The 23,088-nt window shown below is 36.6% G+C and overlaps 1 protein-coding gene across 1 annotated transcript in view; it reads right to left on the bottom strand.

Moving 5' to 3' along the window:
- XRN1 (5'-3' exoribonuclease 1) overlaps positions 1-23,088 on the bottom strand; it is a 137,081-nt gene that overhangs the window by 108,546 nt on the left and 5,447 nt on the right. Inside the window, exons 2-12 of the mRNA XM_008585628.1 lie at positions 14,162-14,394; positions 10,142-10,239; positions 8,709-8,818; positions 8,502-8,612; positions 7,225-7,307; positions 4,541-4,628; positions 4,290-4,458; positions 3,398-3,465; positions 2,951-3,088; positions 1,058-1,124; positions 743-848 (exon numbers count right to left, since the gene is read on the bottom strand). Of these exons, the coding sequence (XP_008583850.1) occupies positions 743-848; positions 1,058-1,124; positions 2,951-3,088; positions 3,398-3,465; positions 4,290-4,458; positions 4,541-4,628; positions 7,225-7,307; positions 8,502-8,612; positions 8,709-8,818; positions 10,142-10,239; positions 14,162-14,394 (1,271 nt within the window). The remainder of the gene's footprint in view (positions 1-742; positions 849-1,057; positions 1,125-2,950; positions 3,089-3,397; positions 3,466-4,289; positions 4,459-4,540; positions 4,629-7,224; positions 7,308-8,501; positions 8,613-8,708; positions 8,819-10,141; positions 10,240-14,161; positions 14,395-23,088) is intronic.

Raw genomic sequence — 23,088 nt, 5'->3', positions numbered from 1 at the left:
TCCGTTGCCGGACACAAAAAAAAAGACAAAAAAAAAAAAAAAAGAAAAGAAATTCCATATCTCCATATTTCTGGGAGGTATGCTTTTGTACATGAAATATATTACTTTTTTATTATCAAAAAAATATTTCCTCATTATTGAAAGTCTGGATAATGAAGAAAAGCATTTTCATTCCCTTACAGCAACCACTATTACATTTTGACATGTTTCTTTTCAGTATTTTTTTATACCCAGGTTGTCTTTTTTTAAAAAAGTATTTATGAAAGTATACTGTATATATAATTTTGTGTACTGCTTTTACAATTTGTATTTAATAATATACTATAAGCATCTTTCCAAATTGTTATTAACTTTCTGCGAGGACCAATTTAGCAGTTCTGCAGATTCTGGAGATGCTGGAGATGACATATATGGTGACTGTGATGATGAGGCAGAGGTCAATTAGGATGAACCTCTTTATTGGACATTTAGGTGATTTCTAATTTTTTACTATTATAAATAACTGTGTTATAAACAACCTTGTGCATGAGGATCATTTTATATTCGGCAGTTTTTATCATAGGAACATAACACATGTCAGAATTAATATCATCTTCTCCAAAAATCACACTAGTTGAAAGATCTACAATAATCTGTGAAAACAAAAAATCCTTCTCTCCCACTACTTTATCAAAATTATGCTGTTTTTTGAAGAACTGCAAAATCTAGCTTTTTCTACTTTAAAGTAATGGCAAAAACGTACTCAGACACTACGTCAACCCCCATCTTCGTCATGTAATATGTTCTTTTATATTGTCTAAACTCAGTTTCAAATAGGTCATCATCTTCAGTCTCATCTTCTAAAATATCTGGGGAAAAAAAGCCAGAAAGATAGTGACAATTATGAATATCCTGTTTTTCCACCTAATATTTTCATAAACACATGTCAAAGTTGGTGCTTATAAACTAGCATAGAAGTCTATTCTACCCAATACTACTTACTCGGTACTAATAAAGGAAGGGTATAACAACTATTCTGTCAAGTAATAACATATCAAAATATATAACTTGTACTCACCCTTAGAAGTTACCACTTCACCTTCATTTTTGTCTAAAGCAGCCCAACACATAGAATTTTCCTGGCCCTAATATAAAAATTAAAAATCAACATAAAATGGACGACAAGATGTATTTCAAAGTAAGATGTTTAACAGGAAGATTTCAAAAGTAGTAAAAATAACTGAAATGATCCTTAAGGGACCCACTGTAAAAGTTTATTTCAAAAATAATCCTCAAATAATGCATAAGTATTTTTGGTTATCACTTGTTTTCTAAAGCTATACATTTTATCACGTAGAATTTAGCATTTAGACTTTTCAAAGATATATAATAATTCTCACCAGTACAAAAGAAAAATACATTTTAATTATTTACATGTTCCAGAAAAAAATACTTCAAGAATATTTCATTTACTTAGAGAAAAGCATACACAATTAACATCAAATCCTTTTACCAGTGATCAATTTTAACATTTTTATACATTAAATTCTGGGTAACTGTTATGCAATCGATTTGTTTATGCTTGAATTCAATGGTTACAAATATTACCTATTTTCTGTATCTCTGGATTCCATCATTCTTAAGACGGTGTTATTTATGTCTCACTTCATTTCTCTTCTATGTAACCCATTTGCTTTTCTATAGTTTGTCCGTCTTACCACATCCTTCATACCCAGCCCATCTGTTTTTCCTTCCTTGTGATCTTAATCCTTTCTCTCCTCGATTTTCTATCTACTACCAGTAACTCCAATTAATTCTTCCTACTCCCTTATCCCCATTTTCCTTTTCTTCACCCAACCTAGGGCCTCTACCAACTTCCTGAACCTAGGCTGTTCCTGCACAGTGTCTCCAATGTTAACCACATATGCCCGGCAGACAGGTAAAGTTTTAGGAATGAGCTGAGGTAGGGGAGCCAGGGATTATCGACATGTAAGTTTTGTGCACGCAGGTTCCCAACAAGTTGCAGAGCCTATAGTCTTAGGAAAAAATAACATAGGGTGGTATGCAAACTGATTGCTGCTAAGTTCCACCAAGGAAGGGCTAAGTAATTAGAAGTACAGCACTACAGAAAACTAGAATAGAAGCCCCTCATGGAGGGAGAGTTATTAGGTTTGAACCTAAATAGAATCAGTACAGTAAGAAGAGTTCAGGAACCTCATCAGAACCCAACAATTATGAAATAGGCTGAGGAAATTTTCAGAAGAGGTTTATTTTTCAAGCTAACACAAATAATACATTCTTCAGAGCTTATTAGAGATGTTTTACACAGCAGTAGCAGTTTCTAAATGAATTTATTCATTTATTAACCATATAACATTTACTAGATATTGTGCTGTTACTTTTTTGTTTTTTTGGTGGCTGTTTGGTACAGGGATCCAAATCCTTGATCTTGGTGTTATCATCCCCAAACTCTAACCAACTGAACTAACTGGCCAGCCTGTGCTATTACTCTTAACTTAGCCTATAGCTATATTGTATATGATTTTATACATAAATAATTTCTAGAGAAAAATCACTGATTTAATGTCTCATAACATTAAATGCTATAAATATCCACATTTTAAAATCTAGTCCATTGTTTTAAAATAATTTTTGAAGAATCATTTTTCAAAGATAACTAATTTTCTGGGCCCACAAATTTAGAAATGTTTTCCAAACTTATTAATAGAATGGAAAAGCAAAAAAAAACACAATGTTCTTCTTCAAGGGCAAAAATAAGAAATTGATTTTTAAAGATCAGATTTAAATAATGGAATTTAATAGACAAAAAGAAACCAAAACAATTTTTAAATGCCTATGGGAAAGAAGAAATGAAAATGAAATGAGAACCCCAAAATCTTATAAGAAGGAGAATGAGAAATAAGCAATATCTGTTTAAAGGAAATGAAAAGATATCTAAAAAATTGAACACCTTTGATTTTTTCTTTTCCTTGTAGTTCTTGGCTTCTTCTGCTGCGACACCTGCTGCTTCATTGAGGTACTTGTTACCAACTTTGCTTTCAAACCACTTTAGGTCCACAAAAACTTCACTGAAATGCTCTCGATCGAACTGTACAGAAATATTTAAAATTACTTAAAAATAATTTAAGTATGTTTAGATGAACACAAACCAAATAGTGACTACTTCTGGGCAAAGGAAAACGGAGAATGTTACTTTTTAATATACAGGGGGACCTCATCTTTTACTCTGAAAATGAGAAATAAAAGGCAAATGAAAATAAAACTAATTTAGGTAAAATTATACACAATGAACAAGTGGAATAAAATAGTAAAACCCTTTTCTTCTGGTATTATGTAATTGGTTACTGCCATTTATAGCTACCCTGAGACAGAAAAACAAAAATTTCTAGATACTTACATCTGATAGTTTCACAAGGTATTTTTCAAATCGAGGTAAGTTGAGATGCCCACTTTCATTAATATAACCTAAAAGGAACAAAATCTAAATTTGCACTAAATGCTGACATTATTTTTTCTAAACAATTCTATAAAATTCTTTCCACAAAATGTTGAATGTTAACATTTTGCTCATCAAGAAAAAACACACAGGGCTGGCTGGTTAGAATATGGTATTTTAACACCAAGGTCAAGGGTCTGGATCCCCGTACTGGTCAGTCGCAAAAACAAACAAAAAAGCACTCAGTATTGGGCTATATATAAACTGGCCCTAGTTTCCATGAACTTTATGTTACCATAATATACAAAATGTAAACACTGAAGCAAAATATAAGAAATTCTAGGTTCATGTAGTAATAAATCTCCCACATTTCCAACAACATTTGGTAATGAATTAAATATGTTCTAGAACTTATGTAGATTATCCAATTTAACATGTTAATTTAAGAGTGAGATTAATTCAGTGTCACCACTGTTTGCCAATTTTCTATTTTAACTGAGAAATCTTCTCTTCTACCCTGATGTATACCCATTCAGAAAAACAACTGAATTTCTGTTTAAATATGAAAGGAGTTAAGTAAAACCAACAAGTTCTGCTGGCTTTCTTAAGGAATTAAAGGTGAAGGTAAGTTAGGTATCAATAAATGAGGTTGATTACTTAGCTCTGGTCATTTTCTTTCCTTGTGAATCATTGAAAATGACAACCTCAGAGCTTGGAACCTCAGACCAAAAGAAACCTCCAGTGTTTTCCTACTTTAGTTGTGCATGCTATAATCAAATAAAGTGAGTGACATTTTTAAGGTAAGTCAGTACTAAATTAAAGTAGCCTCAAATAAATATTAAATTTTTCTTACCTCCAAGCTCTGGCAGGATGGTAATATATGTTCCATAAAGAAGTGGCAGTGCATCATGACTAATATGTAAATGAGGTAGATGTGGTATAAAATCATTGCCCACAAGAAATCCCATCAAAATCCAATCATCTATTATCCTTTCAATATCATATTTAAATGTGATCTTTTCCTATTGTAAAATGGAGAACAAAAGGTAAATCCTTTGGACTTCTGCATATAAATCCTTGGTCCATGTTTATATTAATACTTACTTTTAATACTGAAAACTCATAGTCAATATACTCTCTCATTAAAGACAAATGTAGGAGGTGAAATGTGGTTTCTTCTGGTGCACATACCCTGTAATTAGTCAGACGATCAAGAAAGAGTGAATCGTATTTTTAAGGTCCAAGTTTAAAATATAGCAAAGCTCACACCAAAAATATCATTAGAAGACCATTAAATCTTATAATTAAGAAATGTAATTTATATGAAAGTTGTAGAGTAACAAAGATAAAAACAGAATTGCGATTACAATAGACAAAACATGATAAAGCTCAAAATAATTGATTTACATTAAGCATTCTGTGGAAGGACTTTCAAAATTAAGAAACTCTAAATACACAATAGATGTAAGAAGCCAGGAAGATCTGACCCATTTAAGGCTGGCCATCAACAGAAAGCACACAGATGAGTAACTACAATTGTTCCTAGGTATCTGTAGGGAATTGGTTCCAGGACTGCCCTGCTCAAGTCCCTGATATAAAATGGCATAGTATTCACATATAAACTATGCACATTCTCCCGTATGTTTTAAATAATCTCTAGATTAATTATACTACCTAATGCAATGTAAATACTGTGTAAATAGATGTTATACTGTATTATTTAGGGAAAAAAAGTCTGTATGTGTTCAGTACAGACACAATTTTTTTCCAAATACTTTCAATCCACTGTTGGCTGATTTCATGAATGTGGAACCCATGGTTACAGAGGGCCAACTGTATATACTTTTATATCTAATGCAGTATAGTCCAGGGCTACAATGGTGAGGCAGTATCACTTCTTCCTCTTATCTTTCCTTGGATTGGCATAAGGTTCTATATTCCTGGCTGTTGGCCTATACTCCAAGTTTAACTACAAGAAAGAATATGAGGGGATAATAACATATTAAAGGGATTATACAAGCTACATGCCAGCAGGATTTATCCCAGGAATACAAGAGTAATTCAACATAAGAAAATCAATACATCACGTTAATAGAATGAGGGGGGAAGAAAACCTACATGATTATTTTGCAGAAAAAGCATTTGACAATATTCAACACTTTTTCATGATAAAAATATTCAGCAAACTAGTAATAGAAGGGAACTTCCTTTGTATGAAAAAGAGCATTTACGAAAACCCACAGCTAACATAATACTCAGCAGTGAAAGACTGAAAGCTTTCTTCCTAAGATTAGGAACAAGACAAGGGTGTCCATTTCACCACAGCTATTCAACACTGTTCTGTAAGTCCCAGCCAGAGCAATTAGGCAAGAAAAAGAAGTAAAAGGCATCCAAATTGGAAAGGAAAAAGTAAAAATATCTCTATTTAACATGGCATAATTCTTTTTTTTTTTTTTTTAAAAGATGACCGGTAAGGGGATCTCAACCCTTGACTTGGTGTTGTCAGCACCACACTCAACCAGTGAGCTAACTGGCCATCCCTATATGGGATCCGAACCCGTGGCCTTGGTGTTATCAGCACCGCACTCTACCGAGTGAGCCACAGGCTGGCCCCAACATGGCATAATTCTATATACAGAAAAATTCTATAGAATCCACAAAAAAACTGCTAGAGCTAAAAAACTAATTCAGCATAGCTGCAGAGTACAAGATCAACACACAGAAATCAGTTGTTTCCATATACCATCAAAGAACAATCCCAAAAGGAAATTAAGAAAACTATCCCATTTACAATAGCATCCAAAAGAATAAAATATTTAGAAATAAACTTAACCAAGGAGCAAAAAGACTTGTACACTGAAAACCACAAAATGTTGCTGAAAGAAACTAAAGAGGTAAAAAATGAATGGAAAGACATCCTATGTTCATGGATTAGAAGACTTAATATCAAAACGTAAATACTATCCAAGGGATCTGCAGATTCCATGACATCCTTAATGATGCTTTCAGCAAAAGTAGAAAAATTCACCCTAAAAATCATACGGAATTTCAGGGGACCCCAAATAACCAAAATAATCTTGAAAAAGAAGAAAAAATTAGAGGTCTTACCCTTCTTGATTTCAAAACTTACTGCAAAGCTACAGAAATCATAACATTGTGGTACTGGCATAAAGGTTTACATACAGACCAAAGGAACAGAATAGAGAGCCCATAAATAAAATCTTGAATATATGGTCAAATGATTTTAGATCAGGTGTCAAGACATTCAATGGGGAAAGACAGTCTTTTCAACAAATGGTTCTGGGAAAATTGGATATCTACATGCAAGAGAATGAAGTTGGACCCTTATGCTACACCATATACAAAAATTAACTCAATATGGATCAAAGACCTAAATGTAAAAGTTAAAACTATAAAACTCTTGAATCAAACACAGAAGAAAAACTTTATGACACTGGATTTGGCAATGATTTCCTGGATATTACACTAAAAGAAAGGCAACAACAACAAAAAATAGATAAACTGGACTACATCAAAATTGAAAATGCTCACTTGGTTAAAGTGCGGTGTTACAACACGAAGGTCAAACATTTGGATTTTCCCTACTGGCCAGTAGACAAAACAGTAAAAAATAAAAAAAAAAACCTTTTGTGCATCAAAGGATACTATCAACAGAGTGAAAAGGTAACCCATGGAATGGGAGAAAATGTTTGCAGATCATATATCTGTTAAGGGATTATGACCCAGGCTTAATTTCTGTTTTTTCTTACATATGCTAGATGATTTACCTTTGTGTTTTTTTGCCACCAAATCGAACTTCTTCTCTTAAGAGAGAAAAATGTGCCTCATGACTTGTTAATCCAAGCATAATCTGTTGAAAAATGATTAAGAAATGTTTCTATTCTCCCATTTTTTATAGTATTGGGTACATAAAAGCAATTAAATGAAAAACATTTCTATATAGAGAAGAACAATAAAGAAACAATTGTCACATTAAATATACAAATATCAAAATATGAATGGGAAAAAGTGAGTATACTTAAACTCATATGACCTTTATAATTGCCCCCCATCATCTCTCCCATGCCTATCCCTACAAATCCCAAAAACCTTCCCTTAGTTTTCATATGTTTCTACTTGTCATTGGGGGAAAGGGTTAGAAATTAGAGGCAGCAGCTTTTCCATGGGCTCTTTTGGAGGCCAGGATATGAAAATTCAGAAAAAAATGGAAAAGGGCATTTTCAGTTAATTTTCTCATGGAGTATTCTAATCCCCAAAGTAAGTCAAAAGTATAGTTAAACATATCAACTAATTGCAATGTATATTGTTTATTTTACTTCAATCCTGGTTCAAACAACAAAACAAAATAAAACATTTATGAGGCAATCAGGGTAATAAAAATGCCAACTGATTATCTATTAAGGAATGACTGTTAATTTTTGTTTTATGTCAGACAATGGCATTGTGGTTATATACTTAAAAAAAATAAATAAAACTTCTCCTTTAGAGAAATGTTATGAAATAAGTACAGATTAAATGATATGTCTGGGATTTGCTTCAATAATCCAGGGGGAGTAGGAGAGGGAGAGGAGATAGATGGTTAGGGACAGGAGTTAAAAATTATTTACGGCAGATAAAGGCACAAACAGACTCACTATACTATCTTACCTAGTTTTGTTTATGCTTGAAAATTTCCATAATAAAAAGTTTAAGCAAAAAAAGTCTAATAAAGGTATCTGGGACATGAAGTTGTCAGATCAGGAGGTACTAAAAGTCATGTTCTAAGCCTGAGGGTAAAAAGAGCTCCCTTCCTTGACCTCAGCAGAGTATTCATAGCACTAGGGTTAGTCACCTCTGTAGACTAACTGTTGATCATAAACTATGGCCCAAAAAACCCCCTCATTTTCCAATTGTTTTAGAACTTTGGTAATGGCAGAAGTAGCAATCATTATTATGTCTTCAATATTTGTTGCCAGAGCCAGTAAATTTCCTGTACAAAACAAAGTCTGTTAGATATTTATCTACAATGGCACAAAGCTATAGTAACAAGAAACATTATACCTACCAAATCAGCATCTAAACCATAAAGACAGTGTCTGGTGTTTGGATCATGATCTGGCTTTGCTTTCTCGGATCTGATAAATTCCATGATTTTATGCTCTCCTTCCCCGGGAGTCTAAATATAATGTTTTAAAAAAAATGTGGTAATATGCCATGCTTCAGAATATTAAATAAAAATTTTTTAATTCTTTAAATAAAAAAAGACAATAACCTCATGGCCTGAGAAGTAGATAGTAACTCCTTGCCACGACTTGTCTGTAGAAATTTTCATATTTACAAAATACTTCAGATGTTCATGTAACCTGGCCATAAATTCAGTCCCTGTAAATAAAATATTTCAAAAAGATTAAGCTGAGAGAGACATTAAAACAGTGAGTTCCCAGAGACAACATGTAATCGAATCTGGGTGTACAGGGAACAGCTAGGAATAGAATCTCCAAAGAAAGTCAAAAAGCTCTCTTTCTTATATTGAAAAGCAAGTAATTACCTTTCCCTAGCAAATATCACAACTATTTCAAATGTCACTAGTCACCCTAAGTGAAGTCAATGTAACATAGGGAAACTCAAGGAATTTTACTACTGTCTCAAGACTGTGTTTCACGTATTTTCATATAAGGGCAGAGTTTGAACACTCTAATGAGCCTCAATCTTCTATTTCTTTTACTGTATTCTGTCTTCTATTTCTTTTACTGTATTCTGAAATCTTTTTAAAGGCATGCAGCCTCAATCAGATTGCCATAACAATAACAACAACTATTATTCCTACCATTAATTTGAAAAATTATTATTAATCTGGAAACTGAGTATACAATGTTTTAAGAAATGCCCAGATGGTCAACAGTGAGGGCAGTACAGTCTTAAACTACAATCAGAATAAAACTTGTTATTAAACTGAGCTATGTGTGACTAAGGCACTTAACGAAAGAGAAAATTAACACTGTTAGTAAAGAATTCATGAGAAAGTCCAACAGTGAGGGCAGTACAGTCTTAAACTACAATCAGAATAAAACTTGTTATTAAACTGAGCAATGTGTGACTAAGGCACTTAACGAAAGAGAAAATTAACACTGTTAGTAAAGAATTCATGAGAAAGTCGGATTTTAAGATTTTTGTTTAATGTAAAGGATTATAATAATGTTAGACAAAACTCCTAAGAGTAGAGAGTGTGCTGTTGCATATGATATTAAACATGGTACTGAAAATTCGTTTTCCTTAAAATCACAGAAATTTTAACAGCCCTTGAGAGGTAGAGTAGAGTAGAGCTCTGGACTAGGAGAATGGGTTTCTTACTGTAAACACCACAAGCTAGCTACATGAACTTGGTAAGCCACAACTTCACTGAGTCTATTTTCATACCAATAAATGGCAGGAATAGGACTGAAAGATCTTATAAGTTCCTTCTAGGTCTAGAATTCTGTGTATCTGGGAGAGTCCTGTCCATATCTGCACTAATCAACATCTGAAAATCCCTATAGTGGGTCTTTATAGGAGCACTTATAACCAATGTGACACAAGTGGGAAAATATAGCAAACGAAATCCTGAAATCAAAATAAATAGAGCCTAGAAAACCAAAACACATTTGAAAAAATAAGTTTTCAAATTACATTTTAATTCTCTTGGAATTTTTTGCTCAATGAATTTACCTGGTGTAATACAGTTGGAATCAAACCTGGCCTCTGTAGGAAGAGTTTCTCCCTTTTCTATTGCCTTTTTTGTTTTGTCCTCTGCCTCCTTTGCTGACCTTAATGATTAAAGGGAAAAAAATATCTTAAACTTTCTGGAAAAAAGTAAATATCTTTACATAAACTGTTATTTAGATGCTTTTATAACTAAAATACTAATTCATCAACTTTAAGTTTCAAAACATACACAAGTTTTGAAATGATTATAATTGATAAAGATTACCCTCAGAATTAATAAACTGTTATTTAGATGCTTTTATAACTAAAATACTAATTCATCAACTTTAAGTTTCAAACATACACAAGTTTTGAAATGATTATAATTGATAAAGATTACCCTCAGAATTATTTGTTTTTATTTATTTACAGAATTGAGTTTTCCAGATAAGGACTACAGAAGTAGGACATTATAACAGTAAAAAATTCACACAGTACATCACAAACATTTATAAAGTATTTCTTATGACAAATACACAGCAAATTCATTCTAGAAACAAACTCAGAAGTATAACTTTAAACATTCATTATATAAACCACATTTAATGATACTATCATTTAGTACTTTTAAATAAAAATAATTTAATGACCTTAAATAACATTTAAGATCATTAAAATGATCTCTAATAATATTATATGAACATGCAATTATAAAATTGTAATATATATCTTTGTTTCCTCCTAAAAACATTTAAAATGAAAGCCTAGTAACATTAATGAAATCAGTTGCCAAAATCATCTAATTTTTGAGGCAACAGAATTTACTAGAAAGAACATGACTTTTAGAATCAGACATTCCTGGCTTTAAATAAAGGTGTCCCAATTTCTATTTGGCTTCTCCTGTAACCCCTTTGTAATGCACCAGTGTGCGACATGGCATACAAGTTAGGAAGCTTTGCTTTGAGTACAGTTTCTACAGTCTTGCTACTAGTTCTATATACTATGATCTATAGAATTCTTTTAAAAATTTTATTTATTGATTGATTTGTTTTTTTAAACTGAAAATTTGGATCGGATAGAATTCTCTCTAATACACTCTTCTTTACATTTATCCTCTCACTAACCAACCTCTTCACTATAAAAAAAATTCTGAAGATACCAACTCATTTGTAATCTCTGCGATGTATTCTTTCCTCTTTTCTCGCCTTCTTCTTTGACTGACCAAATGATTATTTGATATTATTATGTGACAAAGTCTTGGGATATAACAAAAGAGAAATGATACCTGCTCTCAGAGCTTACACTCTAGTGGGGAAATAGAAAATTAGACAGCCATAAGGTTTCATGTGGCTTCGATACAGAAAATGTTTGGGAAAAGGGCAAGGTTAAGACTAGTGAAGTAATCTCAGTGAAAATAATGGTAGCCTAGGCTGAAACAGTAGCATTAAGGATGAAAAGAAGTAGATAGATGTGACAAATTTAAGAGACTGGATAAATAGGACTTGGATGTGGGGAATGAGGAAGAGAAAGGAGTCCAAATTACTCTTGGACTCTTCAATTAGGCAGCTAGGTGCATGATGTTGTCATTTACTGAAATAGAAAACATAAAAGAAAGGCCGTTTTGAGGGGAAGATGAATTTGGTTCTGAACATATTAAGCCTGAAGTGTATATAGGGTATCCAAAAGGAGATATTCAGCAGGCATTTGTATATATGAGAGTTCAGGAGAGAGACATCGACCAGAAAGATAAATTTGGGAGTCATCAGCACAGTTACAGCAATCAAAGCTCTTGGGTGAGATCACTCAGGGGCTGGGATAGAACATTAAGAAACAATATTTAAGGAAAAAACAGAGGTAGAGAAGATGATAAGGAGACTAAGAAGGTGCTGTCAGAGAGTGAGGTCACATGAAAGTCAATAAAAAGGAGTTCAATAAAGAAAGAATGGTCAACATTGCTAAATGCTGTGGATAAATGAAGGTAAAAAAATTATTTTTTGGATGTACCAATAATCTTGTGATCATTCTCCTTCTAGTTTTCCTCCTGATACTGGAGAGGTTGGAAACTAAAAAGATAAAACTCTCAGGCTTTCCTACAGTTAGGTTGCTAGATATGACTTAGATTTTGACAATTAGATGCCTTCACAAAAAGTCTGGAAGGTTGAAGTGTGCTGATGCCTGCATGACAGTGGAGGCACTGGGACTGTGGGATGCGTGTGTATTTCAGCAATGGAGATTCCAGTATTCAGTAGCTTTGCAGGTGCTGAGAAGCAAGAAGAAGGGCATTCATTTTGTTCCAGTACAGATCTAGCAGGTGCACTGGGGCTCTGGAGCTAACAGATGCAGTGGTGGCTTCCTGATTGTTGAACTGTAACTAAAGAGATGTATTCTTGGAGTCAACAATTCAGGTGGTAGCTTCTTAATCTCTAGATCACAGCTAAGGGAATAAGTTCCTGGAGCCACCTGTTCTGGTGGTGGCTTCCGAACTTCTCAGTTACTTGAACGTGCTAACAGTAGTGCCACTGTTGGGCCAGTTCTGTACTGTTGTTCTGGAAGTCATTCCTGAAGGCTACCTAAATTCCCACCCTTTTGGCTTTACAATGATTTTTATAAGCACCTAATTCCCTGTATTATATCCCTTTCTGCTTAAAATAGCTAGCTTGCTTTCTATTCCCTACAAGTGAATCTGGACTGAAGCAGTGGACTTATATAATTCTTCCTTAACACTAGATTGTCTATGCCAGTGGCTCCCAAAAACTAGTATAATGAATACCAGGGTAGTCTGGTAAAAATAGCTTCCAGGAGTTTCCCAGCTCCTAGAAGATTCAGAATAATCTCCTAGAGATTCAGATTAATAAAGTCTTCGGTGGTACTTGAGAATCTAAATTTTAGTAAGAGATGGTCCTTGCCTTCAAGGATTGCACAATCTTTCCAATATTTTCAGTATCTTTTTTCTTTTGATATTTATGTATTTATTTTTATTGAATCTTTTGATATTTAAATCAGTACTTCTTGCCATCCTCTTCCTATTCTCATGGATAGCCTTCTCCCAGGCACTCTTCCACCTTCCTTGATGACTTCCACATTTGATGCATAGGTGCTCTTTTCACTCCTTTACCTACCATTATGATTAAGGAATTCATTATGCTAATACCCCATCCAATACTCTGGACTCAGGGTTTCTTGCCTTCAATTGTAACAATCTTTTTTTTTTTTGAAAGATGACCGGTAAGGGGATCTCAACCCTTGGCTTGGTGTTGTCAGCACCATGCTCAGCCAGTGAGCAAACCGGCCATCCCTATATGGGATCCGAACCCACGGCCTTGGTGTTATCAGCACCGCACTCTACCGAGTGAGCCACAGGCCGGCCCTGTAACAATCTTTTTAACTTTACTCTTGCTACTCATAATCAGGGACACAGCCTGAGCTCACTGTTACTTAGAAATATTCCACATGTCTAGGATTGACTTGAAAACTCTCTGTATGTGTATAATCCCTTCTCATCCTTTTACTTCTCCTACTCCCTAATTCACACAGTGGTGCTGATAATACCCTGAGTGTCCTAAATCAGCTCTCTTCCCACAGTCCATCAATCACCTTCTGATCTCACTTGCCTTTCTGCCCCATCTGGACCCATGCTCAGTCAAAAATCAGCATCTAGCCCAGGATCTGGGCATTCAATAAATATTTGCTGAATTAAATTAAATGTCAATAATGTTCTCTTTAGAATAATCTCTCAGTTCATTCTGCAGTTACCATCCCAAGGCAGATCACCATAGGAGTTTTTCTCTACTTTATCAACGAGAAGTTTGAAAAACTTGTGATAGAAAACAAGAGTGACTTTATATGAAACCCAACATATGCTTTGAGAAATGACTAGTAAAATATAACATTATAAGTTTGAGATATTTCCTTTTCTGGGGGAATTTAAACAGAAAATAAACATGAACAGAAGACACATTGTACTAGGTCATTGCGCTAGGTTTATCTTTAAAATAAAATATTATTAGTCTAAATAATACCTAAAATACATCATAAATGTTTTACCTAAAACGCCTCCCACGCTGCTGGTTCATTTTTGCTCGAGGAGCCACACCATCAACAGCCATAAAGAACACTTTCCTAGGTTTAATAATGCGAAACAACACCTCCAAGTAGTGAAAAATATCAGTAAAGATTTTATCATCTGAAATTCTGAAGTGAACATCATCATCATTAGGATGGGAGCATTGATGTATAATTCCATTCATATCCAGGTACAAGTTGTCAAATTCAGGAATCTAAAAGACAAAAAAAAAAAAAAAGAAGTGCTCAAGATCACTAATTACTATCAACCATAGATATCTTAGCAACTGGGAAAAGTGATTATTCAATGATAAAAAGCAGAATGTAGGGCATGAGTAAACAATCACAGTTGAATAAAGTAAGGAAAAAAAAGAGGAGGAATTGGTAATATGGAGATATATTGTGTGGTTATATAATCCATCAATGGCTTGACCAAATTTACTGTCAGGAAGTTATCTACTTATTGAAAATAAGACACCCCAAGAAAACACTAAATAAAATGCTTGGTTCATCTGATACTCAAAATATTAATTTCCTTCCTTTTTATTATTTGACATTAAATTCTCAAAGCTTCACGTAATGCCCATTTGTATCAAAAGGCTGTACATCGTTATTGAAAGGTTTTACAGATGATTTAAAAGACTTACTGTATATTTGGTTTCACTGAAACAGTTACTGATATGATTACATTAATTTTAAAAAGCTTAGATTATGCCAAGAAACTTAGAAAACCTTGAAAACTGATTTCTTGTTTGTGATATGTAGACTAAATAATTTCTAAACTTATTTTGAGAATAGAGTCTGCCTTACATACTAATTAAGGAAAATTAGTTTGAATTTTCAAACCAAAAATATAATGGGTTTTCCTCATATAAATGTAATAAAAACCACTTCTGAAACAGTAATTCAAGTTTTACAATATGTACAGGTAACAACACATTTTCCTAATACCAAGAAAATGGCATGCCTTTGAGTTTTAGAGGCAAGAAGTTTGGCTTTCAAATTAATGAACGTCATAAAAGCATATTTATGAAACACCCATTTATACAGTATTGTACTAATAAGCATTACATTAAAATTTTTAAATGTTCTTATTGAGCAATACATAGGCTCAACTGAAATGATCACTGTGATAATGAGATTTTTAAAGCACACTCAAGATTTATCACTTGTTTCAAGAAATCTGCAAACCTCAATCAAAATCTAAATGTAATATTTTGAGGGGGGGTACATTACAAAATGATTCCAAACCTTCCTTACGAGAATAAATATGTAATAATAGTTAGGGAGAGTACTAAAAGAAGAGTAATAAAGCTTGTCGGCTTCCGATCAAGATGGTGGAAGAGATGGTCTCCAGTGTCACTCTTTCCCACAAACCAACCAATTTACAACTATGAAAAAGCAAGACAGCCAAGCTGGGGCCATTAGAGCTCAGGGGAAGAGGAGGAGAGATCTATGGAGTGCAAGAAGGAAGGAGAAGCCATGATGAGAAAAAGAAAGGATCGCTCCTACCATTTCGAGCCCTAGCCACTTCCAGGCTGGAGCTGGTGAGCACATGGAGCAGGAGCTGGCAAAAGCCGCAGCTGTGCCCTTCCTATGAAATTGCTTGTAGGTGGCAGGGGAGAAGAGGGTCTTGGTGACCCTCAGACCAGCAAGACCACTAACAGGGTTCCTGTGGACCCACATAGGAGCAAGGAGCCACAACTACTGAAAAAAGGAGCCACTCAGGAGCCAGCGAGTCACTACAAGGGATTGGCGCACAGCTCGCCCATGGGAAGTATTTGGAGTTCAGGTAGTGGGGGAGACAGGCCCACCAGCAGAGAATTGGGGCAGAGCATGGACAGCTGATCTGCCCTCCAATCAGCACAGGTCCACTCTTTGTAGATTGGTCAAGAATACAGATCTGGGGCCGGCCCGGTGGCGCACTGGATAAGTGCGCCGCGTGGGAAGCGCGGCGGCGCTCCCGCCCGAGGGTTCGGATCCCACATACAGACCGGTTCCCGCTCACTGGCTGAGCGAGGCGCGGGGGCAACACCGAGGGTTGCAATCCCGTTGCCGGTCCCCGGTCCGGTACGGGGGCAACACTGAGGGTTGCGATCCGTTGCCGGACACGGAAAAAGACAAAAGACAAAAAAAAAAAGAATACAGATCTGCAGGGGGAGCAGACTACTGAAAAGACTCAGGTCCAGACCAGAGTTTCTACACAACCCCGGTGTACCAGATCTCATAAGACCCAGAAGTACCTACAGAGACAACCATTAAAACCTGAGCTGCAGAAAAAGCCTTCCCCAGGGAATCAACTGCAAAGCAACAATTTAGCTCAACCACAGAGCTCAAGTGCTGGTCCCCACAGGAAGTTCCCCCACTTTAGAAGTAAGCAAAGGACAACAAATTAGTTCCAGTGCAGAGTTTAAGTGGTGGAAATAGCAAATAATCCAACACAGAACTGAAAGAAAAAACAAAATACCCACAGACCAGAGACAAAGTTTACTATTAACTAGTAAAAGTCTTATATCACCAAAGAACACCTATAAAACCTAGAAGGAACAGAAGCCCCCTGGGCTCCCAAGCCAGAGAGTGGGGAGGGCTGGGGACATCAGCCGTGCCCCCCAATACCCACACCCAGACCAGTGATGACCACTGAGCCACTGAACGAAGCGCCCCAGACTCCAGAGCCAGGGCAGTGGGGGGACGAGGGACTTGTCCATGCCCCGCAACACTGGCAACCAGCCCCAGTGACACCCACCAAGTTGCTGCAGGCAACACCCTGGTCTTTTGAGCCAGGTCAGTGGGGAGCTAAGGGCTCTAGCCACACCCCCCAACATCTGCAACCAGCCCAATGATGACCATTGAACCACCACTGGAAGCCCCCTGGTCTCCTAAGCCTGGGCAGTGGAGGGCCAGAGGGCTTCAGCCACACCACTCTGACATGTGCATTCAGCCCAGCAACAACCAAGACACGACTGGAAGCCCCCTGGTCTCCCCTTCAGGAATGAGGGGGATTCCACCTGCCTCGACCACTCCTCCCCACCTTCCTCCTTCTCCCACCCTATCTCCTTTCCCCTTTCCCTCACCCCCTCTCACCCAATTGCTCCACATCATCATCTTAGGATGTAAAAATGCATGGAGACAGGAACCAGCCCCTCCTCCCGCAACCAGGCATGCTGCCGCTGCCATGGGGCCCACCTAGGGTCCTGAGGCCTAGAGAAGGGGACTGGCTCCTCCTCCCACAACCAGGCAAGAAGCATGCCAAAAACACAACTTCCATGTGGGTGGCCCACCACAACCACCACAATAACCATGGCTAGACACCACAACCACTGTGCAGATGGTCCGCCAGCCACTCGAGTACACTGACACAAGGAGAGTCACCAGTGGAGACCAAAGAAAAGAAGAGGATGTTTCTCTCCAAAAAGCCCATTCCAGAGTGATAGAAAAAGCATCTGCTCTATGATAATATTGGGGGACCTGAACACACCTCTCTCAGCATTGGACGGATCATCTAGGCAACAAATTAACGAAGTAACCATTACTCTTTCAGAAGGAGAGAGGAAATCTAGGGTTATCAGAGGAGGGAAGGGGGAGGGAGGAGGATGGGGAGAGATTGGACAAGGGGCATAAAGAATAAGTACGATTTCTAAAAATGTATATGCTAATAATATTGATTTGATCAACATATGTCAACATCAAACCCCCAAAATATGTATAATCATGATTCAATAAAAAAGAAGAGTAATGAAGTAAAATTTGCCCTAGCGATGAATTAAATGTTATAAAACAGATAGTTTGATTGAACCAGTTTAGAACAGTACAAGCACATACAGAAATTTAGCAAATAAAAAGCATTTCAACTCAGTGAAAGAAAGGCATGGGGTTCCTTACCTAACCATCTGGAAACAAAAAAAACTGCATCTCACCTTATAACACAATAAATCCAGAAGAACTAAACATTTTGCTATGAGAAATGTAACTAAAAAAATTTATATACAAATATTTTGGTAATGAAAGTGGAGTGGGGAAAGGAATATGGGAAGGGATGCTGGGGATAATTGAGGGGATAATTGGGTGGGAGACACGGGGTATAATCACAATTTGTGGTAATGGACATGCTGCCAGTATGGTTCTGGCCACCACATCTTAGGCACGAGTGGTGACAATTTGCTTTGTATCCCATGAATATTCATAACCAATAAAAACAAAACAACAACAACAAAATTTTGATAATGTATTTTAAATCTATAGGGTTAGAAAAAAAAGTATCATAAATAAATTCAATTGAAAATGACAAAATGGAGGGAATGTTTGCAAATAAGGACAGAGTCAACTTTCCCAAAATACAAAAAATTCTGAAATATAAGAAAAAGAGCAAACTTTTAAAGTAATAATAGAAAATGCAAAGCAATTCAAAGAAGAAACAAAACTCTAATAAGCATATGGAAAGATGTCCACCATCCAAAAATTTCAAATTAAAATGACAACTCATTTTCTCCCTGTTACCAACATTACACTGACTGATGTTACCCAGAATTGGCAAGGTTTGGGGAATATAAATCATGTGTTATTAAAAGCAATAGCTGGCATTTATTATGTACTTATTAGATGCCAAATTTGGACTAAATATTTATATTCATCCTCTCAATTATAACAACCTCAAAAGATAAATATTTAGCATCCCCATTTTACAGAAGAGGAAAGTAACGGAGCCATAAAAGAGAAATGGGATTTATATCCAGTAGTCTAGGATGGCAATATAATCTAATAACTAAACTGAAAGTTACGTGTCAAAATTTGAAACATGCATATCTTTGACCCAGAACTTCTACTGTTGGAAATTTATTCTGAGAAATAATCAGAAACATGAATAAAGATGTTAAGTACAAAAATATTCATAGCAGTATTGTTCATGAAACATAAAAAGTGTAAACAATCCAAATGCCTAATAGAAAGCTGATGATGGTACATCCATACAATGGAATACTACACAGCAATTACAAATTATAATATAGATTCATATTTGACATGGAATTAATATACATAATATATATGGTTAAGTGACAAAGGTAGAGCATAATACAGCAGATATATTATCCTATTTATAGAAAATATTTATTTACATGTGTATCTACATAGAAAAGTTAGGAAGTATACAGAAACAAGACGCTACTAGTGGTTAATCCTGGATGATGGAATTTCAGTTGCTTTTTCCCTTTTTAATTTTTATTGAATCAAAATTGATTATACATATTTTGGGAGTTCAGCATTGAGATATGTTGATCAAATCAATATTACTAGCATATATATTGTTACAAATCTTTATTCTTTATGCCCCTTGTCCAATTTCTCTCCTCCCCCTCTTCATCCCCTCTCCCCCCTCTAATTACACTAGATTTCTTTTCTCCTTCTGAAAGAATAATGGTTACTCTGCTGATTTGTCGCCTAGATGATCTGTCCAATGTTGAGAGGTGTGATCAGGCGCCCCAATATTATCATAGAGCAGGTGCTTCTTCTGTCACTCTGAAATGGGCTTTGCGGACAGAGACATCCTCTTCTTTTCTTTAATCTCTGCTGGTGACTCTCCTTGTGTCAATGCACTCCAGTAACTGGCAGGCCATCTGCATGTGGTTGTGGTGTCTAGCTACTTTCATGGTGGCCATGGTTATTGTGGTGGGTGTGGTGGGCCACCCACATGGAGGTGAATTTTTGGCATGCTTCTTGGTGCTGGCAGTGTGCCTAGATGTGGGCAGTGTCTGGTCCCTGGCTCCACACCTCGGGTCCCTGGACAGGCTCTGAGGTGCTTGTGCAGTGTGCCAGGTTGTGGGAGGGGGTTTTGGTACCTGACTCCATACCTTGGGTCCCAGGGCAGGCCATGAGGCACTGGCGCGGTGTACCTGGTTCTGGGAGGGGGTCTGGTCCCCTTCTTCATGCCTCGGGACCCCAGGCAGGCCCTGAAGTGCTGGCACGGTGTGCCTGGTTGTGGAAGGGGGGTCTGGTCTGTGGATGGGCCCAGAGGCGTTGGCACAGTGTGCCTGGTTATGGGATGGGGGTTTGGTCCCTAGTTACATGCCTCATGTCCCCTGGTGGGCCCCAACGTGCTGGTGCTGTGCCTTTACCGGAACTAATTTTTTGTTCTTTGCTTACTTCTAAAACAGGGGAACTTCCTGTGGGAACCAGTACTTGAGCTATGTCGTTGAGCTAAATTGCTGCTTTGCTGCTGTTTCCTTAGGGAAGGCTTTTTGTATAGCTTAGGGTTTAATGGTTGACCCGACAGGTACCTCTGGCTCTCCAGAGACCTGGTGCATCTTAATTGTGTAGAAACTCTGATCTGGGCCTGAGTTTTTTCATCAAACTGCACTCCATGCAATTCTGCATTCCCGACCAATCTCCTCTGAGTGGTCCTGAGCTGATTGGGGGGCAGATCGGCTGTGCTTGCTGTGCCCCAGTGTTCTCCCTGGGGGCCTGTCTCCCCCACTGCCCATGTTCTAAACACTTCCCATTGGATGGGCCCTGCGCTGGTCCCTTGTGATGACTCACTAGCCCCCAAATGGCTCCCTTTTCTCACTTGTTCTGGTTTCTCGGTCCTGCATAACTTCATGGGAACCCTATTAGTGGTCTTGCTGTCCTGGGGGCCACCAATGCTCTCTTCTCCCCTGCCACCTCCAAGTAACTCCATCCGAAGGGCACAGCTGCAGCTTCTGCTGGCTCATGCTCCATGCGCTTAACAGCTGGAGCCTTAAAGCGGCTGCAGCCCAAAATGCTCAGAGCAGTTTTTCCTTTCTCTCATTGTGGTTTCTCCCACCTTCATGAACTCCATAGTCTCTCCTCCTCTTCACCTGAGCTCCAGTGGCCCCAGCTTGGGTGATGTTATATTTTTATAGTTGTAAATTAGTTGATTTGTGGGAGAGAGTGACGCTGGGGACCCTCTATTCCACTATTTTGACCAGAACTCTCAGTTGCTTTTTATTTTCCTCCAGACGATATAAAGCTTTTTCATCTTTCAGTATTATCTGAATTTTTAAATAATGAATAAATATTACCTTTAGTCATGTGGAGGAAAAAACCACTATAATTTTTCTTTTAGAAAAGAAATATTTTAAAAAATCCTCTTAGTTTTCAGATTAGTAAGAAAAACACAGAATGATTAAGTAATTAGCAGCCAATGCTGTGAAGAAAGTGAGAACATACAAGAGAATTTATCTCCTTCACACAGAGATAATATTGATAATGTAGTTTCCCTTTCCAGAGTCATTATATCTGCAAATTAGAAATTTCAAGGTTAGTTTATACTCTCCTCCTCCCTCAACCCCATATTTGATTTGTCACCAAGGTGTTATGTTCTGTTTTCTTATTTAACATCTAATATGTTTCCAGAATCTTACCATATTATCTATTTGCATTGTCTTAGGCAATCTCATCTTCTTCTCCATCCCCTCATCTCCTGAATTGGTTCAGACCCTCAGTTTTCCCACTAGATTGCTTGTTTCCAGTTTTATCTTTCACCAAAGGTTACCCATTTTTCTAAAATATAATCTGATAGTGTTGCTTCCTTATTTAAACCCATAGGATACTACAAATTCCTAATACCATAAAAGATCCTGCATGATTTGGCTCTTATCTTTCCTGTTTCGCACATAGACCCTACAAGCTAACTATAGCCGATTACTTGGAGAGCCCTAAATATGTTCGTCTGTTTCAAACCTCTGTGACTTTACAAGTGCTGTTCCTACTTCCTGAAATGCTTTTCTCTCCATCCTGCTCCTCTCTTTCACTGACTTTCTGGATTTTGATTCATCCTTCAAGATCCGACTCAAGCATCTTTGTCTGGAAGCCTTCTCTTACTAACCTAAGGGTAAATAAGAGACACCCCCTTCCTTCTGCCATATCTTGTACATACCTCTCTCATTCCACTTAATAAAACAACTAAGCATTTTATGAATGTTACCTTTTGATATTTCTGATTTTCAAATCTGCTTTCAGAGTTAGCATCGAGGGCAGGAATCATATCTTAATTTCTTGTTCCCAATGCATAGAAGAGTGCCTGGCACATTGTTAGATGCTGAATGTTCAAGCATATGTGTCTGTCCTCCCCTGCTGAACAGAAAGTTCCTCAAAGCAATGTTTCTGATTTGGTTGTGTTTAGAACCCTCAGCACACTGCCTGACACTAAGTAGCAAGTCAAAAGTATTTAACAAATAAATTAAGAAATAAAGCTTTCCCTTCATTGAATAGGATAGCTCATCTAGCCTATACCAATCACTTGGAATACATACTTATGCTGTTTTAAATTGTGGTTGAGTGTTAATATCTTAGTATCTAATCTTCTCAAAACATTAGTTCCTTTTTGTTAGTTTAACTTTGTATCCTGCTTAGTGTTGTTGCAAAATGCCTTCTCCATAAAGACAAACATAAATATTTTACTGACGAATTAAAAGAGCTGTCAACAATTCTTTTCCAGTTCTTTAATCCTATTCATTTAAAACAATCCCTAGAATTTGTTGCTTCATTTAAAAATATATATACTATGTTTTAAAACATACCAATATAGGGGCCGGCCCGTGGCTCACTTGGGAAAGTGTGGTGCTGATAACACCAAAACCACGGGTTTGGCTCCCTATATAGAGATGGCCAGTTAGTTTACTTGGGAGAGCGTGGTGCTGACAACACCAAGTGAAGGGTTAAGATCCCCTTACCGGTCATCTTTTAAAAAGACAAAGAAAAAGAAAAAAATATAAACAAACAAATAAATAAATAAAACATACCAATACACTATGTATATCTTAATATATAATATTTCTATATATTATACTTTGTATATTACATAACATGCTATAGTTAACAAATTAATTTGCTCAATAAATATTTATTAAATACCCATTATGTGCCACATGTCATGCTAGGGGCTGGGAAATACA

The sequence above is a fragment of the Galeopterus variegatus genome, unplaced genomic scaffold, assembly GCF_000696425.1.
Source record: "Galeopterus variegatus unplaced genomic scaffold, G_variegatus-3.0.2 Scaffold3648, whole genome shotgun sequence".
In the NCBI taxonomy this organism is placed as follows: Eukaryota; Metazoa; Chordata; class Mammalia; order Dermoptera; family Cynocephalidae; genus Galeopterus; species Galeopterus variegatus.
Note: the sequence above shows the minus strand (reverse complement) of the source record. Positions and strands in the feature narration are given on the sequence as shown.